This window comes from Diabrotica virgifera, chromosome 9, assembly GCF_917563875.1.
Source record: "Diabrotica virgifera virgifera chromosome 9, PGI_DIABVI_V3a".
Classification (NCBI taxonomy): Eukaryota; Metazoa; Arthropoda; class Insecta; order Coleoptera; family Chrysomelidae; genus Diabrotica; species Diabrotica virgifera.
In genome coordinates, this window is record NC_065451.1 from 198,679,632 (window position 1) to 198,701,939 (window position 22,308).

A 22,308-nucleotide genomic window follows, 5' to 3' on the forward strand; every position below is an offset into this window, starting at 1 on the left:
TAATGGATACGACTGATACGGTAGTAGCTACACCTCTGGTGACAAGTGACCCTCCAAATAAATTGACCTTCATAACAGGCGAGACGAAAATGGTTCCGTACATAATATATCATGATGCTACGGATATACAAACATCTACTAGAAACTACTCCTACGCGAGGTTGCGTACAAACTCAGTCAATCTTAGAGGCGATTATATCGTTCTTAGAAGGAAACTATCATTATATTCTAACTCCGCTGAATATATCTTTATCATTTGTGTGATTATGTAGGTACCTATAGGGGTTAGTCACTACCACGTCGCGGTCTGGATTAATTATCCAAAAGTGCCTCACTTGGCACGCTGGTCATAATGAATTAATAACATTAATGTAAAACTTTATGTGCTAGTTTTTGTGGCGACTCCAGATATAATAACTTTTTTCAAGAACTGAAGATCGGGTTGTAGATGTACTCCGCCGAAAAGCTTCTTCTTTAATAGAAATCTGTTAACATAGTATAACTGTTTAATAAAAATTTCACAGTTCTATTATAAATTGATGATATACTTACTACCTCCCTGTAAAACTGCTCGCTTTTGGGATTCAAAAATTTGCCATAACTTTTTAAATTAAATTCGAGGGTCTGATGCCATCTATGAATGTCATTTTGAACCTAATAGGCTGTGTTGCAGATTACATCACTATAAAAAGCCCATTGTTTTACCGAGAGCCTTCCTTAGCGAAGAATCCTCTACTGACAGTGGCATCTTGAGGAAACTCCGACAGATGGCATCATACAAAATGCTTGAATATGGTACATCTGATGAGTTAGCCATTTTTAATCCATAATTTATTAAAATTTTAAAATCTGCCGTATTTTATATAAACATATTATTATATACAGTAGGAAAAATGAAAGAATACCCATGAACGAACATATAAAACACGCTGTATTCTCCTGTCCTTGTGTCACACAAAAAATTGGCCAGCGCAAGTACACGTAATAATTATTAATGTTACATGTACTTGCACTGGACAATTTTCTTTGTGACACGGTGACAGGAAAATACAATACAGCGTGTTTTATATGTTCGTTCATGGGTATTCTTTCATTTTTCCGACTGTAATGTGTTTGTTACTAATCCATTAAAAAACGTTATATATTTTATCGTTTTTTTGTTTTGATGCCTAATTTTAGCAAAGCAAATTTAACCCTTTTCTGCTGAAGGAATACCGCTTAATTTAATTCGGGGGTAGCAGTTAAAATGCACCACATTGTTTATAATGAATATTTTTTTATTCATTTACATTAAAATACCTAATTTATTAGGTATTTAAACGAAGACTGTCGCAGACAACAAAAAATGGTACATATTAACACAGGGACCGCCCACATTGCTTTGTATGTATTAAATCGTGAGGGTTATTTAAAGGTTTCCTTTTAGAATTGGAGAAGTTGCGGTCTGGGCGCTTCCCAAGTACGAGTAAAGAGGGCACTGCACAGATCTGTTTTTTGTCAGCCATTTTTGATCCATTCGGTTTTGGTAATCGATCCAAAATCCAACTTTCTCGAATTTATCAAATAAATGCTATTACAATATATGTATTTTTACAGGAACTATTTTATGGCAATTTATAAAACAATAATAATAAATTTATTAGTCTATCAGTCACCTGTTTTTAAACCAGGAGGAGAATTCAAATTTATCGCGGCGTAATGCTTGTCGGCGATTTTTTGTATTTTCTGCGCTATTCCTTTAATTTTTAAACTTTTAGTCTGCTTTTATATAAAAAACAGTTGTTTCTAGAACTCTTTAGCGACGTATTACTTAGTATATAATATAATAGGGGAAAGTCGGATAAAATGGTCCCCCTGGGTCAAATGGTCCCCTACCATATTTCTCATAATTTTCATAAAACCATCATTTAGCTTTCTTTATTATATTCAGTACTACTAGCGCCACCTATGTACGAAGCTGTGAAGATGTGCGAAGCATATTAAGCTAGTTTTAATATAACCTATAAAAACACACGTGATATTGTTAATTTCGTGGTCGCAAAAATTGTGTTTTTAGGCGTTTTAATTAAAGTAAGTAGAATTTTTTTTAATGGAGTTTAAAAAGGTATCCTTTTTGTTTATATCAGATATGTTACAATTTCTCTAATTATCAGAAGTCACTCATGTAAATTAGTTTTTATATTTGATCAGATTTTGAGGTAAAATGGTCCCTCCATGTTGAGGCAAAATGACCCCGGGGACCATTTTACCCTTGCTTAGCCTACCAAATAAAGTTTTGAGCTATACAGAAATATTTTTTATAACAATCAAATGTAGTTATATTATCTTTACAGAAATAATGGTTAGAACTTATGTTCGGAAGACGACAAGACAACAATGGGATTCAAATTCAATGAAACTTGCCTTGCAAAATATTTCTAACGGTATGCCTTTTAAAAGAGCTGCTAGGATTTATAATCTGCCTTTAAGTACTTTAAAAAGAAGGGCCAAAAATCAAAATGTATTGGTAAGTGAACTAAAAGTAGACTAGTTTATTTATAAAGGAGATGTCAGAAAATTATCGTTACTTTCTTTTAGGCAACAGGTTATTCGAAAATACTTGGTCGATTCACTACAACATTGCCCGAAAAATTGGAGACTTCCTTAAAGGAGTATCTTTTAGATATGGAAGACCGACTATTTGGTATGACGAAGAAAAACATTTGTGAAATGCCGTACTCCCTTGCGGAGAGGAATGGTATTAAAAACAGGTTCTCTAAACACAAAAAGTCAGCTGGAACAGCTTGGTTTAGATATTTTCTAAAGAGATACCCAGAGATTTCTTTTAAAACTCCTGAGGCTACCTCAGCTGCCAGGGCGAGAGGCTTTAATAAAGAGGCCGTCGCTAAGTTTTTTTCTCTTTTAGATGAAACACAAAATAAAAATAACATTAACCCTATAAGGATATGTAATATGGATGAGTGTGGCATCCAAACGGTTCCTAACAAGTTACCCAAAATTTTAGCACATAAAGGACGGAAACAGGTTGGTTTCCTAACAAGCGCTGAAAGAGGACAAAATGTCACCGTTGTTCTCTGTGTAAATGCTGCAGGTCAATTCATCCCTCCAGCAATAATATTCCCACGCAAACGAAGGAATGAATTATTATTTCTAGGTGCCCCACTTGGAACACTTTCTCTTTACAACGAATCTGGATACATGAAATCTGACACCTTTATTCTGTTCTTAAAGCATTTTCAACAACATACACAGTGCTCAGTTGAAAATAGGGTTCTATTATTGCTTGATGGTCATTCAAGCCACAAATCTGTCGAAGCTATAGAATACTGCAGAGAAAATGGCATTATAATGCTGTCGTTTCCTCCACATTGCACGCACGAGATGCAGCCATTGGATGTAGCAGTATTTTCACCTCTAATGACGTATTTTAATGAGGAAACTACTTTATGGCTTAAAGCAAACCCTGGAAAGATCATAACTCTGTATAACATAGCTAGCTTGTTTGGAAAATCGTACCGACGAGCTGCCACACTTAACAACGGACTCAGTGGATTCGAGAAAACAGGCATTTACCCTTTTAATCCGAACATATTCCCAGATTGGAAATTTAAACCATCGTATACGACTGATCGACCTCTAGTGGAAAATGAAACTGTTGATCCCATCGACGAACAAAGAACTCCTTCTCCACAAAGGGATACTTCTTCTCTTGTAAGGGTTTTATCTATAAAGAAAAGAAACATTCGTAATATATCTTCATCAGATGATTCAGAGGAGTGGGAAGCTAGTGGAAAATCTTCAGATGATGTCAGCCTTTTTGGAAACAGTCCGGAGGAATTATCGGACAATGAAACTTTAGTCACTGCAGCTTCAAATCCGGAAGTTGTTGCTTCAAATTATAAAATTGACGTTACAAGCTCCGTAGTTGGTAATTCAATCCCAATTTCCGAAGTTAGCACTTCAAAACAAAATGAAATTCCATCATTGCTGGACGATACTTTTGTAACTCCATATGATATATCTCCACTACCTCAGGCACCTCCTCAGACAAGGAGTTCAAGGCATTCGCAAGGATCGACTGTTTTCACCTCCACACCAAATTATTTTTTGATGAAAGCAAAACAAAAAACACCCAAGCCAACTTCACAATCAGCTAGAATAGCTGTAAGCAAAAAGGTGTTTGGAAAAAAAGAAAATAAGAGATTTGACGATGATGAAGATGACGTTGCCTGTATATTTTGCTCGGAATTATTCAGTAAATCGCAGGCGAAGGAGGTTTGGATCAAGTGCAGTTTGTGCAATAAATGGTGTCATTTATTGTGTGCGGGTGTAACTGGAAAGCAGAAATTGTATATTTGCGATTTTTGTAAATAAAAATGTAGAAATTACGTTTCCTTTACAAAAGAACTATAGGGGTCATTTTACCTCATGGATGGGTTCATTTTACCCTAACCATGGTGTAAAATGGTCCCTTTAGGGCTCTTTAAAAATAATGTTATTTTACTTTTAACTCTATACTTAAATAAACAATTTTCAAAGAAATATGTTTTGTTATTACGCAACTTCTTGTCTAATTAAACTGTACTTAAATATTTCGTTTTTTGTTATGTGTAGCCTAAAAAGAAGTTAGAGGGACCATTTTGCCTCACTTTCCCCTACTGGATAATAATTGAAGACCTAAGTGGAAGAAGGGGGTATGTTACAAAGCCTACCTTTTGGGATATGGGCAGTTAAAGTTTTTATTCCTCTACTTTTATCATGAAAATATTGTTTCTGTTATCTGGCTTTTTTTATATTGCTATAAGCATTCCTATACATATAATGTTGATAAATGGTTTTTATTTTTAGTATTTTTTCTAAAAATAAATAAAAGCTAGGTAGGTACATAGGTACCGCCTTTTTACATTAATTTTAGTTATAGTGTATAACTATCCTTTATCTGAATGGATGAAGGGGGTATGTGGCATGAAATAATACTCTATAATCAGTTTTACAGAAATTTATGTAATTGAACACAAGGTAATCTCTTCTTCATGTGCCGTGCTCGGCAGTTCGGAAAAGGTATGCAGAGGATTTGTATCTGTGATCTTCTCACATGTTCCTAAGCCATGACGGTCTTCTTTGACCTGGCCCTTCTTCTTACATCTAACTTGCCTTGTATTATTAGATGGAGTATATTATACAGAGTGAGTTTTATGTATGGAAAGCCTCAATTATCTCGAAAACGGCTTGCACGATTTTTTATAGATTTTGGTGAGTAAGGGTTTTCTAATGCGGACGATATTATAATGGTAAATACATTGTTGTCAGATCTTCCGGCTTTCTGGAAATCTAATGAACTTTCTTATTTCAATTAGAACACCCTCTATATTTTTTGCGTTTTGAAGTCCTTAAGAAATGCTGATTATTTTTCGTGTCATATTCCCTATACCTACATGCCACAATTTCGGAGTTATTGCTACATTTATTAAAAAAAAATTAAACAAATTATAAAAATCAATTTTTTCGGCCCAGGTAGACATTATTTTAGGTTCTTTTGATCATTGGAAACAAAAAAGGACTTTTATAATTTTTCTCTTAAGTTAATCGTTTTCGAGTTATAAACAATTTAAACCTGAAAAAAAAAACGAAAAATGTTTCCTTCCATTCAAAAATCGTATTTTACATGTTACATACCACCTTCATCCACTAGAATATCTCTTATTAACCATCTTTTTAGAGGTACAGTATAAGTGTCATATGATAGTGAAGTTACATACTACCTTATCATTCACCAAGAAAGTCAAAATTTTAGAAAACGTGACATACCCCCTTCTTCCACTTAGGTCTTTAATTATTAGTTATATTTTAATATATTCCATATAAATTAACCTCTACGACGAATAATACGTCAATACGTGAGCCGTGAGCAAGCAAAATAACGCTTTTGTAAGTTCAAGAGATTTATATTCGAGTTGAACTATTTTTTTTGGGCCAGGGATGCATACACCGACTACGTACGTTATCGAGGTTTGTACATTAAAATAAAAGTCTATACCTACATACAATAGAATAAAGGAGTGACTAGGGAATTAACCAGTGTTGCCAATCGCATTTCTCTAAATTATCCGATGATCGCTCGAAAAATATCCGATTTGTCACGAAAAGGTACGCTAGGTCAAAAATTATTCTGTTATTAAAATCAATGTTGCCAATGTTATTCTTTTAGTCCCCTTAACAACCATCAAATAACAAAATCCGTTGTTCGTACGCCAATCAGTTGATTGTAATCAATTATCATTATGATAATTAACATAATTGATTGATTAATTAATTATTAATTAATTATTAATTATCAATTAACGTAACAATTATTAACATAATTGATTAATTAATCAATTAATCTCATAATTGTAAACAATTATGTTTTCAGCAACCCAATCAAAGTTGACATTGACAGTAATTAAATATTTGATAATGATCAGTTGATTCCATTTCTGATTAGCGTTCGAACAACCGGCCCTTTTAGGGGAGTGCAATTAGAACGAAAATATGCATTGTTTCGGAAAAATTCAAACAAGCTTATATTTTTCTAAAACTTTTTTTGTTAGTTTATATACATGTTAAAGTAAAAAGTTCTACTCGCAGATTTGGCCGCTAATTGTTTATTAATTCTTTAAACAATAACAATTGTTTTGTATAAATAATATTAAAAATATCGTTAAATTCATCATTTTATTTTGATCAAACATGTTTCAATTTTGTTTTTGATTATGCTGAATCCGAATATGGCATTACAATTTGAAAATTCTTATACAGAAGCTCTTATACAGTGTGTCTGCGTAGCTAGGAACCACATGGAAAACTTTTCTATTAACAATTTTACGAAAAAAAGTTATTTTTAATGAAATGCTCTGAATAGTTAAAAATCTAAAACTCAACCATCAGATATCAAATTTTATCAATTTTATACGAGTTATGTCAAAAATATGAATTTCGTTAAAGAGTAAAGTACCTTTATATTCCAGCATATCAAAAATGCTATTATGAAAAGTTGTCTGAAATTAGAAACTATGTCTAAATATACAATTACATCATTCTAATCGAAAAAAAAAATTAAATTTTTTCTCAAATTGCGGATATTCATCATCACTTTATTACAATTGTGATAACTATTTTATTATCACTTTTACGAAAAAAAGTTAATTTTCATAAAATGCTCTCCCTGAGTTAAGTGCCTTTATTATTCACAATATTTTAATTAGAAGGATGTAATTGAACCCTAAAACAATTTTTTTAATTCCAAACAACTTTTCTTAATAACAATTTTCGATATTGTGAAATGTAATGGTACTTTACTCTTGAGTGAAATTCATATTTTTTGACATAACTCGTATAACATTAATTAAATTTGATATTTGATGATTTCATCTTAGATTACATACGATGCAGAGTATTTTATAAACAATAACTTTTTTCGTAAAACTGATAAATAAAAAAGTTATCAATAGGTTCCAAGTTACGCAGACATACTGTATAAGAGCTAAAAAAAATTTTTTTTGCTGAACATTTATTATTGTTGAAGCTTATTATTACATGTATTTTAGGTAAGTTTTAGAGAAAAAAGTTTTGATCACTTTGTACAAACATTTTTTTAGCTGGTAATTTTCGGTTTTTGTATTACATTTTTGTTATCTTTCTTAATTTTCTTAAATAGAAATAGTTTATTTCATTTCTAAAGTAAAATAATTTAGTGAATTTTAGAGATTACATCCTAAGCTTAAAAAAAAAAACACTTATAAAACTGTAATAGATCTGTTCAAACTTGAGTAATACCGTCTAAAATTGGTAGTAATTCTATAAAACTACGAAGATTTCAAAAATTACATTTTTGAGACGTCATATCATTTGAATTAAATTTTTGCGATTTTTTTGAATGAAACATCATTTATCAAGATGCTTGAAAGGTAAGTTGTGCAAAACTGAGAGTTTTATAAGAAAAACTGTATTAGTTACACATTTTTAAATCATTTTTAAACAAAATTCATGTAAGGCTCATTTTCCGCCCACACCGTAGTTATTCCCAAAAATTTTATTTCTTTCTATTACAACCATAAGATAGCTTAATTATTCTTCTTTCATGTTCAATTTGTAAAATTTCATTCGATCCATTAGTTAAAGAATTACATTAAAATAACTCAACCATGCACTTCGCCGTACGTTAGTTTACAGTGCCCCAATGTTTGTGAGAATGTGACTTTAGCGTTATAATTAAAAAATTATAGAAGATACAGATTTAATTTTAGAAAACTCTTTATATACGTTTTTTTTTCGTAAGATTTTCTGAATTTTTCAATGGTCAAGTCAGTTTTTTTCTAAAATTTATATTTTCGGAGTTATTTAAAAAACATCTAATTTCGTAGTTCATTTGTTAAAAAAAAATTAAGCACCCACTTCTCAGGTAGAACTTTTTGATATGTTGTTTATTAAACATTTCTTAATGAAATTACAAAAAGTTCTATCTTGTTTGTTTTTTTCCGAAGTGAAAATCTATAAGCACTCCCCTATTTAATCTACTGGATTCTCTATTTCACGGTTTAAAAATTTTCGTTTATAGATATTTTTATAGATAAATTATCGTTTATAGATAAATTTTCGTTTCGATTATTACCTAATTCATGTATGTAAATACTATTTACTTACTATTATTATATTATTCGTATTTTGTATTATCGTAAGTGTTAAATTCTAAATAAATAAATAAATCTAAATATTTCATTATTTGGATCGTTATATTAATTTATTATTATTATTTAAGTAAAAAAACCCTTTTAAATATTATTTTATTAAAACGTAATAACTACCTAAAACTAGGTACTGGAAAAATAAATAATAAATAAATCAATATAAAATAAACTACAGCTACATTAATAGCATAGGCGCAAAATTTCTGGTCAATGCTTTTAAAATGCATTATTTTTTTCGGGTCCTGAGTTACTTAAGCACTGCACTACATAAAATGAAAATAAAACTAAATCGTGCGTGAATTAGCTTTCATAAGTTTAAAGACTAAAAACTGAAAACTCATAAATAACATCGGACTGCAGACACTTTTTTTGGAATTTGAATTGTATTTAGTATGCCTTAAGTAGATGCACTTGTGCATTTAAATTCTGAACGAAAGAATCGGCACATGTCCCTTTTGTCAAAAGATGAAAAGTATCGGATGTCACTAACATTCATCCAGTATAGGCTATTTATAAAAATTTGGGTGGAACCAAACAAAATTAATGTGTTGTTGGTGTTGGGAATATATGGCTGAGAAAGTTTTAGTCGATGGTAGATACACTGAAAAATATCCCCAAATATCCGATTTATTAAAGATACGAAGAAGATACAACAACTCTCAAAAAGGTACGCAAATCGGATAATTATCCGCCGATTGGCAACACTGGAATTAACCGGTACGCCCGGTTCATAAACGAGGGGTAAAACATACCACTATGGTCCGCTTAGCCAGAATAATTGATCTATTAAACACTAACTGCACTAATTTTGTTTAACCCTGTAGAAATAAATATTCGAATACTTAATATTTATTGCGACAGGGATATAGAAAAAAATATTAGGAGACCTTTCAAATGAGGTGCCCCGTGACCTGTTTTGAATAAAATCGTCGATTACGTCATTAATTCAATACTGATGACGCAATGTCGCAGTAGGTACATATTTGACATCTGACAGCTATACAAGAATTAAAATTGACGCGCTTTAAGATTATATTTTTAAGTCATCTGTTTCTTAAATCACGAATTTATCCCATACTTGTGAATCATACTGTATATTATAATATGTAACATTTACAAATAGAGGTATACAAAAATAAAAATTTATTTTTAGCCAATAAATATTGACCAATGTCTTTGTTTGCTGACGCATATGAGTGGAAATATTATAAAGGCAGAGTTTTTGATGACAAAGATTGTAGATATCCTATTGATCATGCATTATGGGAAAAGGGTACACTGAAGAATATCTTTTAATAAAACATTCTTGGAAAGATAAATGGCAAGAAGACGGTTATATAATATTAACAAGGGGAAAATATGATGTGCCTTATTAATAATGATAAATCAAAACGCTTTTTGTATTAATATAAATAATAAGCATGACAACACCAGTGTGGATATTTTTATTATTATTAAAATGGCACCATGCCCTTTAGTAGCATCACATTTTTCTTCTCCTATTTATATATGGCCACCTATCCAAATTCACCTTCTCCATTGTTAGGAAAATCCAAAATTTGCCGATTTTCGATGACATAACGCACCCCGATTTCTATAGAGACCATAACCCTAAACAAATGGAAATGTTTTGGATATATTTTTTGGCCTAATACGTTCCTTTAAGCGTTGCCTTCATTGTGGAATATTGTCATATCATTTATTTATCTTAGAATCTGCATCATGCGCATGTGTCGTTATTACCATTTCCGGTTTTGGCTGTTTATATCATTCTCAAGGAAGTTCATAGTCCTCGAATTTTAAATATGGGTGCCTTAGCAATAGCGCCTAAACGCCTTATCATATTTTAAGGGAGAATTTCAGAGTACAACAATATCCATAACTAAAAATTAATACTAGCACTATATAGCTGCACATATAATCAACATTACAGAATTTGGTTAACTTTTACAAGGAAGTTGCATAGAAAAAAAAATGAAGAGCTCTCATTTCAATTTTTCAATCGTCTGGGCAGATTATCGGAGAACAGGCCATTTTTGGGAAAAGTTATTTACGAGCAATTTTATTGCTGGAATCGAATCTTATGATTGTATATTATATAGGTATGCAAAGTCCGCAGATAGTGTGCTACTTTTTTTATAAACAAAATGGCGCCCGAAAATCGTGTTTATTTCAATTTCTGCTCTATAACTCCAAAGATTTTAACTGTACACTACAAATACCCAAATAAAAATTCACCGTAATTAAATTCTGCATAGAGTTGTGTTTTTCCCGATTTACTCGACGAAAATTTTCTCCGGAAAATGCCGATTTTTCCAACAAAATCTTTAATTTTCAACTAAAATTTTAGATAAGTAATTGTTTATCAATAATTAAATAACTTGGTACATAAAAGCTCTTTTCGTATAGATTATGATTCCAGAAGACGATGGAAATTGAATGAACAGTTTAGTAACAATTGAATTCTTAATTAAAAATTTACGGTCGCTATAATAACCACAATAATTATGATACATTAGAATAACTATGATTTTTTATAAGAAGACACTGTACCTATCTTATATACTTTACAACATTGAAATTGGACTATTTAAGCGGCCTCCGGAATATTTTAAAATTATAAACAATTTGTTGGCTTATAAACAAATAGAATATCTTGAGAAATATTAAATTAAATTAAAACATGAAAACGGTATTGGAAAAACAGCAGCAGTACTCTTCTTCTAAAAGAAAAAACGTTTAATTATGATGAGTGGTTCCACCGGTCAAAATTGACCGGAATTTACGGCAAAGGTATAAACAATAGGATCATAATTTTTAAACCATCACCTTTTTGCTTTTATCATTTTTCTCCACACCAATTTTCATATCTTTAAAATAATCATAACATATATTATTATAATAAAAACTATCGATATTAACAGTGAAAATTGCCAATAATAGCAAAATTCCAATCAAAAATTAGGTTGGAGAAAATGTAATCTCAAAGTTCAAAATCGGTATACGTTAAAAAAATGCATTTTCTCGGCTTCCCATGGAGCATTTTTCTTCATTCTTTTTTTGATCCCAAGTAACTCGAGTAGAGACATCTAACTTGCTTTTTTTCGTTATAATAAATTATTTTATTTATTATAACAACATTTTTAATTTGTTTAAATAAAGATTGTTTTAATAATTACACAGCTTCCAAATGAGAATATTTGTGTTTTTTAATGTTAAAAGGTACACTTGTAGTAAGTTTATCTAAAAAAGTCTTCAACTGGAAAAAATATTTAGTTTTCTCTTCTTATGAATAAATTAATCTATTATAACAAAACAAAAGCAAGTTTTACATTTAATAATGCGTTAGTTAGATGGCTCTACTCGAGTTACTTGGGAACAAAAAAAGAATGAAGAAAATTGCTCCATGGGAAGCCGAGAAAATGCATTTTTTTAACGGGGAAAGATTTTGAACTTTGAGATTAGATTTTCTCCAACCTGATTTTTGATTGGAATTTTGCTATTTTTGGCAATTTTCACTCGTAATATCGATAGTTTTTATTATAATAATATATGTTATGAATATTTTAAAGATATGAAAATTGGTGTGGAATTTGTGTTTAAGTGTTTGTTGTTTATGTATACTAGTGGACAGCTCTCTCTTCGCATAGTAAATGTCATGTGGGTCAATTTTGTTTCATTAGCTTTTAGTTTCCTTTTTGTTAACCATTTTTCTATTTTATTTAAGTGAGCTTGTAAGTTATGCGAAGCTCTTTGGGGGTCTCTTTGAGATGCGATAATACCTGTGTCATCTGCGAATGTTGCGACTGTTGTCAATCTAGTAAAGAACAGGTATAGTAAGGGACCGAGAACACTACTTTGTGGGACACCGAATTTTATTTTAAATAGTTATGAGCGAGTATCTTGTTGTTTTACTAATAACAAGCGATCTGTCAGATACGATTTTATTATTAAATAATATTGATACGGAAGATTTTTCTTCAGCATATGAATCCTGTATACCACACTTTGTCGAATGCTTGGCTGATGTGTAGAAAAGCTGCACTACAGTACCTCTTGTTTTTTTAGATCATTGCTGATTTGTTTGACTATACGATGTGTTTGTTCTATTGTTACATGTTTGCTATGAAAACCAAATTGGTGTTTTGGAAATAATCCTGTTTCTTCTATTATTGGTTCTAATCGACTTAAAAACAATTATTCAAATAGCTTAGATAATATAGGTAAGAGACTAATGAGTCTATATGAGTTCAGTTCTTTGGGGTCTTTTCCTGGTTTTTGTAACATTATGATCTCTGCTACTTTCCACTGATTGGGAAAATGTGCATACGTAAGTATTGCATTAAATATGTGTGTTATTGCCATGGCTGTTTTCTTAGTTACGTTTTGCAGGATTTTTCCAGTGACGAGGTCATATCCAGGAGCCTTTTTTGGATTGATTTCATTCATGATTAGGATTTCTTTAGGTTTAAATTTTTTTTTGGGAGATCCATTTGAAAAGGTATATCAAGAAAATTTAATATTTCATTATTATCGTCGTCGTTTTGGTCCATCTTGTAAGGTTTAAAGACGTTGCTTAGGTGTTTAGCAAAGGCCTTTACCTTTTCAGTATTACTTCTGGCTCATGTTACCGCAGAGTCTCTAAGCGGAGGTATTTGTTATATTGGTATTTTCATTTTCCGTGTAGCACGCTATAGAGAATCATCTGTTGCTTCCGTAGGTGTTAGTTTTTCGAGGTACTCTTGTACGTTCTGATTCCTTATTGTGTGTAGTAGTCTTTTTAATTCAGATGCTGCTCTGTTATAATTCCTTTTATTGATTTCAGTTCTTTGGTTTTGCCACTTTTTACGAAGTCTTCGTTTCTCTATGATTTTTTCTTTTACAATAATTGGATTATCACTTTTGGATTTATTATCGGCAACATTGGCAGTTGCGTGCCAGGCTGCTGTTTGAATTCCTTTTGTTAGATTTGCGACGGCTTCATCAATGTTCTGTGGTGTCTTGAGTGAAACATTTAGTTCAATGTTATCATCAAGTTTTTGTCGGAATAGCTCCCAGTTGGTCTTTAGGTTGCATAATTGAGGTTCTTGGTATTTTTTTATTACTTTAGCATGTAACGTCAATATTATAGGTGAATGATCTGATGAAAGATCATAGCTGCTTTCAATTTTTAGGTAGTTTGGGTTAATACCTTTTACGATGAAGAAGTCGATAGCGTCTGGTATTTTCGCAGGATCGGACGGCCAGTAGGTGGGCTCTCCTGTTGCTTTGATGCTTAAATTGTTACCTGTGATTGTGGTCATTAATTCTCTGCCCTTAGTGTTTGTAAGTCGAGATCCCCAATGTGTGTTCTTGGTATTGTAATCACCTCCACTTATAAATTCTTTTCCGAGTGTTCTTATGTAGTTAGTATCTTGTTCTTTTTTGTTGTTGTGGGCAATGTTAATAGCGCAAAGTCTCTATGTAATTAAATAAAGATATTATAATCATAAAAAAATTAGTTTAAAACTACGAACATATTTTTATAAGTGGTATATCCTAAACAAGAATAAAAAACCGCTAAACGCCGTAAAAATGAGTGGCGCATAAAATATTCCAGCTACAAAAGATCTGATATGAATATTACGTGGCGCGAAAATGGATTTTCATTTGATGCAAAACAAAATTCTAGTTTTATTTTAAAATATTTTTCCATAATATTTGCTAAATTTGAAGTAAACGCGCCACAAAAGAGTAACTTTGATACAGTTTGAATTTTGAAACTCTTTTGTGGCGCGTTTACTTCAAATTTAGCAAATATTATGGAAAAATCTTTTAAAATAAAACTAGAATTTTGTTTTGCATCAAATGAAAATCCATTTTCGCGCCACGTAATATTCATATCAGATCTTTTGTAGCTGGAATATTTTATGCGCCACTCATTTTTACGGCGTTTAGCGGTTTTTTATTCTTGTATCAGGAGTTTTTCAAAGTTATTTATAAATTAAATGTATGAAGTTGAATACAATGTTCCTCTATTACACGTCAAGCTTTATAAATGGTCACCTTTGTTGCATTATCTCCCAAATGATCTAGTGTCCATCGAATGTACACTAGATTTTTTTTATTCGAAATAGATTGAAAAAAAAATATTGAGATGGCCGGTAAATGAAGTCGGACTGCCCGTTGCCAGATCAAATTTAGCGTCGTAACCACTACAACTACATAAACCATTTCGGGAATAATCGTTAATTGGATTATACTTTTGTAGCTTAATAACTTCTAAACGGCTTAACCGATTTTGATTAGTAAACATGAGTTTGAAACGTATTGACCAGTAATATCTGATGGATCTAAGGTCAAGTATGATAACTGAAGCTATTACAGGAATTATTGAGCTTGAGAAACCGTTTTTCCCACAGGAAATAGATTTTATCATACTTATGAAGCCTATAACCTAAAAATTTCAAATTTTCCGGGATATGAGGTATACACCGTTAAATTCGTCTTGAGTCCTTCTACAAACGCTAAGTTATTGGCGCAATTCGTAGGTTGAAATGTTGAGTAATTGTCGAAAAACCAAAATTTTCAAAGTTTAGTTTTTCAGTTTTTCAGCTATACTGAGCCGTGTGTATGTCTGATCCTGACGGCTTAAACACCATTTGAAAGCTTAAGTCAACACTATTAATTTGATGTATTTGCGGTTCTCCTGGCTCTTCTTGATCCGAATATATATACCCCCAAAACATATGCCGTTTTGTACCTACTAAGTCTTATAGCTGGCTTATGGGTGGTCAAAAGTCACAAACTACACCGGTTCTAAATCGGCCCTGACCCCCTCTTCAAACACAGAGGAAAAATATCAAATCGGTTTAACTTTCAAACACACATACATATATATCCACAAACATTTTCCCTTTTTTAAATAAAAATTAAGTCACATTTCTAAGCTCTATAACTTTTGAATGGTATAACCGATTTTCAAAATTAGACATGCGTTGGAAAGGTAATGATCAGTTTTATTAGAAGCCGCAAAGGTTGGATTTAAATTTTTAAAGTTTTTGGGAGTTGTGGGGATGAGAACGAAAAACAGACCCTAAAGAGGAAGGGCCGTAAAATCTACACTCTTTGACCAAAATCGATGGTTGACATATAAATGGGTGACTTTTTTTCTGAACTTTAAGATGGGAGTTGGCCCAATTTTCAATTCAGTCAGATTTAGAAAATCGAAAATTTCGTGTATATATTATAGTGTTACGTGTAGGGGGTGTGGGTGTGCGCTACTGGCGAGAACTGCCGTTCTCTGGTAATGTTCAAAATTAGACATGCGTTGGAAAGGTAATGATCAGTACTGTTAGAAGCCGCAAAGGTCGGACTTAAATTTTCGAAGTTTTTGGGAGTTTTGGGGACCAGAACGAAAAACAGACCCTAAATAGGAAGGGCCGTAAAATCGACACCCTTGGACCAAAATGGATGGTTGACATATGAATAGGTGAGTCTTTTTCTGAACTTGAAGATGGGAGTTGGCACAATTTTCAATTCAGTCAGATTTAGAAAATTGAAAATTTCGTGTATATAATAGTGTCGCGTGTAGGGGGGTGTATTTCTGCGCCACTGGCGAGAACTGCCGTTCTCTGGTAATTTTTTCGATATAAAACTAACAGCTTCGATAACCAATAAATCGAAAACTATTAATTTTATCAAAAAAGTGTATAATGAAAATTTTTTGCTTATAATTAATATTTTTACCAGCATTTGCGGTCAAAATATAATAAAAAATTTCCACCCTCGAGATGAGGTGGCAACCACCCCATGGTAAAAGCGTCTTTCGGCATCATATAGATTTTGATCCTTGGACTATCCACTACTTGTTGTCAAATTTTCAAGCAAATCTATCCATTCTGTAAAAATTGCGAAGTGAAAAATTTCAGTTCCTGGACTAATTATACTTTTGGAGCTCTATAACTTCTGAACTGTTTACCTGATGTTGATCACTAAACATGAATTTGAAACGTATTGACCAGTAGTATCTGACGCATCCAAGATCGAGTATGATAACTGAACGTATTACAGGAATTATTGAGCTTGAAAAACCGTTTTTCCCATAAGAAATAGATTTGATTATACTTATGAAGCCTATAACTTAAAAATTCGAATTTTCCCAGATATGAGGTATACATCGTTAGACGCGTCCTGAGTTCTTCTATGAACGCTCAGTTATTGGCGCAATTCGTAGGTTGAAATTTTGAGTAATTGTCGAAAAGCCAAAATTTTCAAAGTTTAATTTTTCAGTTTTTTGGCTCTGGTGAGCAGTGTGTATGTCTCAGCTTGATCGATTAGGCGCCATTTGAAAGCTTAACTCAACCCTATTGATTTGGTGTATTTACGGTTTTCCTGTCTTTCCTTGAACCTAAGATATATACGCCCAAAAAATATGCTATTTTGTATCTACCTAGTCCTCTAGCTGGCTTACGGGTAGTCAGAAGTCAAAAATTAGACCGGTTCTGAATCGGCCCTCACACCTTCTTGAAACACAGAAAAAAAAATTCAGATCGGTTTAACTTTTCCACACACATACATACATACATACATACATATCCACAAACATTTTCCATTTTTTAAATAAAAATTAAGTCATATTTCTGAGCTAGATAACTTTTGAATGGATTAACCGATTTTCAAAATTAAACATGCGTTGGAAAGGAAATGATCTGTGCTATCAGAAGCCGTAAAGATCGGGCTTAAATTTTTGAAATTTTTGGGAGTTTTGGGGACGAGAACGAAAAACAGGCTTTAAATGGGAAGGGCCGTAAAATCCACACCCTTGGACCAAAATGGAGAGGTAACATATGGATGGACAAGTCTTTTCCTAAACTTTAAGATGGGATTTGGCCCAATTTTCAATTCAGTCAGGTTTAGAAAATCGAAACTTTCGTCTATATATAGTGTCGCTTGTAGGGGTGTTGTGCGCCACTGGTGAGAACTGTCGTTCTCTGTGGATAAGTTTGTTAATAAATGTGTTTATTTTGGTGTGTGCACAAATCCAATGAACTCCTTTTTTATGACCTTATTTCTTTCAGAACCTCTTAAAGATATGGTCGTGGTACGTAAAAGCATTCAAGAAAATATAATCAATTAACTGGCACATTTTAAAAGCTCAGACCCACATCAAAATTTTCGGCAGCATCCATTCTAGCGTTGTATAAGACCGCCGAATTATTTCGATACAAGCCTTTTTAATGGCCTTTTTCTGTTTTATTGTTTGCGAAGTCACATAAAAGCTGCGTGTAATACGTGAAAGGCAACATAAAAATATAACTCGGGATAATAGAGAGCACGTTGAGATAATGGGAGCTTTGGGTGCCCACATTCCTTTGAGAACTCCTTATAAATCATTACCAAAACAAAATACAGTTATAAAACACAGTATACTCGTAAAATTCGGTCATGAATATTGAATATTTTCCACATTCGTATGCTGTAAAAGTATTTCGAAAAATGTGTAAAGCTAAAGCACATATAAAAGGTGACTGTTACCTTATTGGCTTGGGGAATTTTAAAAATGCGTGGAGAATATAACCAAGCATTAAAAAACGAGAAAAGTGTGTCCGAAATATTTTATTCCAGTTAATTATCTTCGACGCAAGCGACACAGGGATTTTTTACAAATTTTAGAAACATTTTTTACAACGTCTTTCAATTAGAAATGATTACGGTAAAGTATAGCATGCTATTAACAAAAGAAGGAAAATTTGAGGAAGTTGGATTTGCCTCTCCATCCTTTTATGGTTGTGTAGAAGCCAGTGGTTTAAGAGTGGAGAAAATATTTGTATGTAATAATAACATTTTATATTTTGTTTTATTAATAAATAATGATTATACCTTAACACAATGATTTATTTTGCCGTATGTAATATCACTTTATTTTCAAGAAATATTAACTTAACTCTAAATATACGTTTATCTCTGCGAAATATATTTCTTAACATTAAATACATTAATTATTAATAGTAAAATAATAATATTCCTTACTAAGAAATATTATTGCTCAGAAAGAATAGTTTTGTTATGTCTAGAAAATATATTTTTATGACTAATAAAATTAATTAACATCAAGTCTAATTTCTTTCTGATAAATGGGTTTGAAGTTTGCCAGAAAGTGATAGTTCAATCATGTTTAAGATATATTTCTTTGGCTATAGTAGAATTTATTTGAAATATTTTAGAAAATTATATCTTACATACAAAGATATATTTCTTAGGCAATATGCCAAGTCGATCTTTCTTAAATATTAATAAACTTTCTTTATGTCAAGAATTTTTTTCTCTCGGTGTAGTACTTGGATTAATATATTTCTTCATCAAAACACAACAAAAAAATCTGAAAAACTTTTTTTTACTATTTTACTGTAACAAAATTCTGAAAACCTTTTAAAGTTTTTTATTTTATAAGTTGCTTTTATATAAAATCTCTTTGTATTATATTATAACCAATTTTCAACATATAAGCTTCACTAACTAAAAAGAAGAAAGGAATTTATTACCAGCAAATTACCGTAATATCAGGTGTGGGAAACACCGCGTAAAACATAACATGCGATGGCTTAGTGTGAAAACCTCGTATCTCATTAAATTACAATTTTACAGGAGAGGCAAAAAACTGATTTTCTGCATAATATAATCTAAAAACAAAAACTACTGTTACGTATTTTAATTTGAGCACATTGAGACAAATATCTGATCTTGGCCCAGAGCTGAAAGTGTTTAATGTTGCTATTAAACTAAAAATAAAAATATTAACTATGAAAAACACGTAAATATCCTTGCAGTACATAGAGCATTTGCCCAAGTAACTATGATAACCTCGTATATCTTGATATACGTGTTTTTCATCTAAAATGAGGTTGTGTTTATGATTATTTACGAGATTTTCATTTTTCATAGCTTATTGCACACCTCCAAATACTAGGTTGATACAGTACAAATCTTTTGACTTAAGGTTCATAAAATGTTTTTATATACCGGACTACCTTTTGTTGTTCACAAAAAAACATTTCTCCAAGTCGAATTTTTTAAACAAACACTCCAAATTAAGTACCAAATTCGTGGTTATAAATATACGTGGTATTCACACTAAATCAAGAGAGCCATTGATATACGTGGTTTCTTTTTTCGGCTATAGAAAATAGTCTGGTGTATTTGGATTTTTTCTAACAGTTGGAAATCGTGAGATACAAGGTTTTCAAACTAAAACCACCAAAATGTCATTTTCGAAAAGAAATGAGATACGAGGTTTTCACACTAAGCCATCGCATGTTAAGCATCCCGCCGCATGAATACGAATAGATAGAAGATAGAAGTGTTAATTGTATGATCGGAAACAAAAACGGAAACGGATGGGAGCAGGATTGGTCAAGCGACGGAGGTAGGTAAGTGTAGCTTGTGGAATTTAAATACACAGCGTCGCTTAAGATGCAAAAGCTCGCAACCCATAAATAAGTTTTTCCACAGGAGAACAAAAACATTCTCTGTATGCGAAAATCACCAAACGTGAATAGAGCATTACTGATTCAATATCAAGGTAATTAATAATACCTTGATAATAAATCAACAATATTCGATTTAAGTCTAACGACTTTCGCATGCACATAATGTTTTTTTTACTCTCTGCACAAAAACCCATTTGTGGGTTACGAGCTTTTGCATCTTTGCGACTACAGTCTATTTCGCTGTCATATAGTCGTCTTGCTCTAGGATGGTAGTAGGATCGGAATTCTGTATAATAGGTGTGTTAAAGTGTGGTGAAGACTTTAGTTTAAAAAAAAAACAGTTGGCTAACAAGTTTTTGACACTTCCTTAAGACACAAGTAATGAAGTTATGACGTTGTGTTTTGTAATTCTCGAGCAAATTAAGAAACTGCCTTGTAAACTGTAATTTATTATGCACTTTGTAGATATAACAAAAAGACACTTAATGTGTAATGACTTATTGACGAAAAATACCATTAGTAAACATAGCTTAGCCAGTAGTACTTATGACTCATTTCATGAGGCTGCCCTCTTTATAGCAGTGGCGGCTCGTCAGAGGAGCTATAAAGCTTCTTCTTCTTAAAGTTCCCTCTCCTATCGGAGGTTGGATATCATAATGGCTATGGTCACTTTGTTGGCTGCTGCTCTGAATAGTTGTAATGAACTACAGTTAAACCATTCTCTAAGGTTCCTCAGCCAGGAGATGCGTCTTCTTCCTATGCCTCTTCTTCCTTGGATCCTTCCTTGCATAATAATTCTCAGCAACTCATATTTTTCTCCTCTGGTAATGTGACCCAAATATTCCAGTTTTCTAGTTTTTATACTTTTCATAATTTCTAACTCCTTATTTAAACGTCGTAGCACTTCAACATTGGTAATCCTTTGAACCCACTGAATTTTCAATATTCTTCTGTAACACCACATTTCGAACGCTTCTATTCTTCTTATGTGTTGTCTCTTCAATGTCCAAGCTTCCATTCCGTATAGCAATATAGAAAATATGTAGCATCTTAGAGCCCTCAATCTGAGAGGCAACTGAAGGTCTTTGTTTGTAAGCAGTGTCTTCATTTTTATAAATGCTTGCCTTGCAGTTTCAATTCGGACTTTAATTTCTTTGCTTTGGTCATTTTTGTCATCAACCCAGGTTCCCAGATATTTGTATGTCTTAACTTTTTCTATTTGGGTTTGCTCTATCATTAACATTTCATTTCCATGTTCTGTTTTTGAGACAATCATAAATTTAGTTTTTTTCTTGTTTATTTTTAGTCAGTATCGAATGCAATAATCGTTAATTCTATTTAGCAATTCTTGTAGTGATTCCAGGGTGTCTGCCATTATAACGGTGTCATCAGCGAATCTTATGTTATTTACTATTGTTCCGTTTATAGAGATTCCATCACTTAGCTCCGCTATCGCTTCCTGAAATATGGCTTCACTGTACAGGTTAAACAGTAGCGGCGACAGAACACAACCCTGTCTTACTCCACTCTTTATATCAATATTCTCGGACTCCTGTTCTTCTATCTTTATATTGGCCTTTTGATTCCAATACAGATTGATGATAATTCGTAAATCTCGTCTGTCTATATCTCTGTTTTTCAATAATTCTATTAGTTTTTCATGTCGGACCCTGTCGAACGCTTTTTCGAAGTCGATGAAACAGGAGTAAATATCCAGGTTCATATCTAAGCATCTTTGAGAGAGGACATTAAACGCAAACAATGCCTCTCTTGTTCCAAGTCCTTTGCGGAACCCAAATTGGGTATCATCCATATCATATTCTAGCTTTCTGTATAATCTTCCATGAATCACCTATAGAAATATTTTGAGGGTATGGCTTATTAGTGATATTGTCCTGTAGTCCGAACAATCTTTGGCGTATATTGTTTTTGGTATTGTTACAAAGGTGGACACCAACCATTTCTGAGGGATTTTTCCGGTTTTATATACTTCATTAAACAGATCCAGTAGTACCGGTAGAGTTTCATCGTCTAGACATTTCAGTAATTCCGCAGGTATTTCGTCTGGACCTACAGTTTTTCCGTTTTTTGCGTTTCGTATTGCTTGTTCGATT

At 32.3% G+C, this 22,308-nt stretch overlaps 1 protein-coding gene across 1 annotated transcript in view; it reads left to right on the forward strand.

Annotated features, from left to right (window-relative positions):
• Nucleotides 1-2,338: 2,338 nt before the first annotated feature.
• LOC114334212 (uncharacterized) overlaps nucleotides 2,339-22,308 on the forward strand; it is a 166,422-nt gene continuing 146,452 nt past the window's right edge. The window contains exons 1-3 of the mRNA XM_050660786.1: nucleotides 2,339-2,506; nucleotides 2,578-2,683; nucleotides 3,764-4,349. Coding sequence (XP_050516743.1) covers nucleotides 2,339-2,506; nucleotides 2,578-2,683; nucleotides 3,764-4,349 — 860 coding nt within the window. The remainder of the gene's footprint in view (nucleotides 2,507-2,577; nucleotides 2,684-3,763; nucleotides 4,350-22,308) is intronic.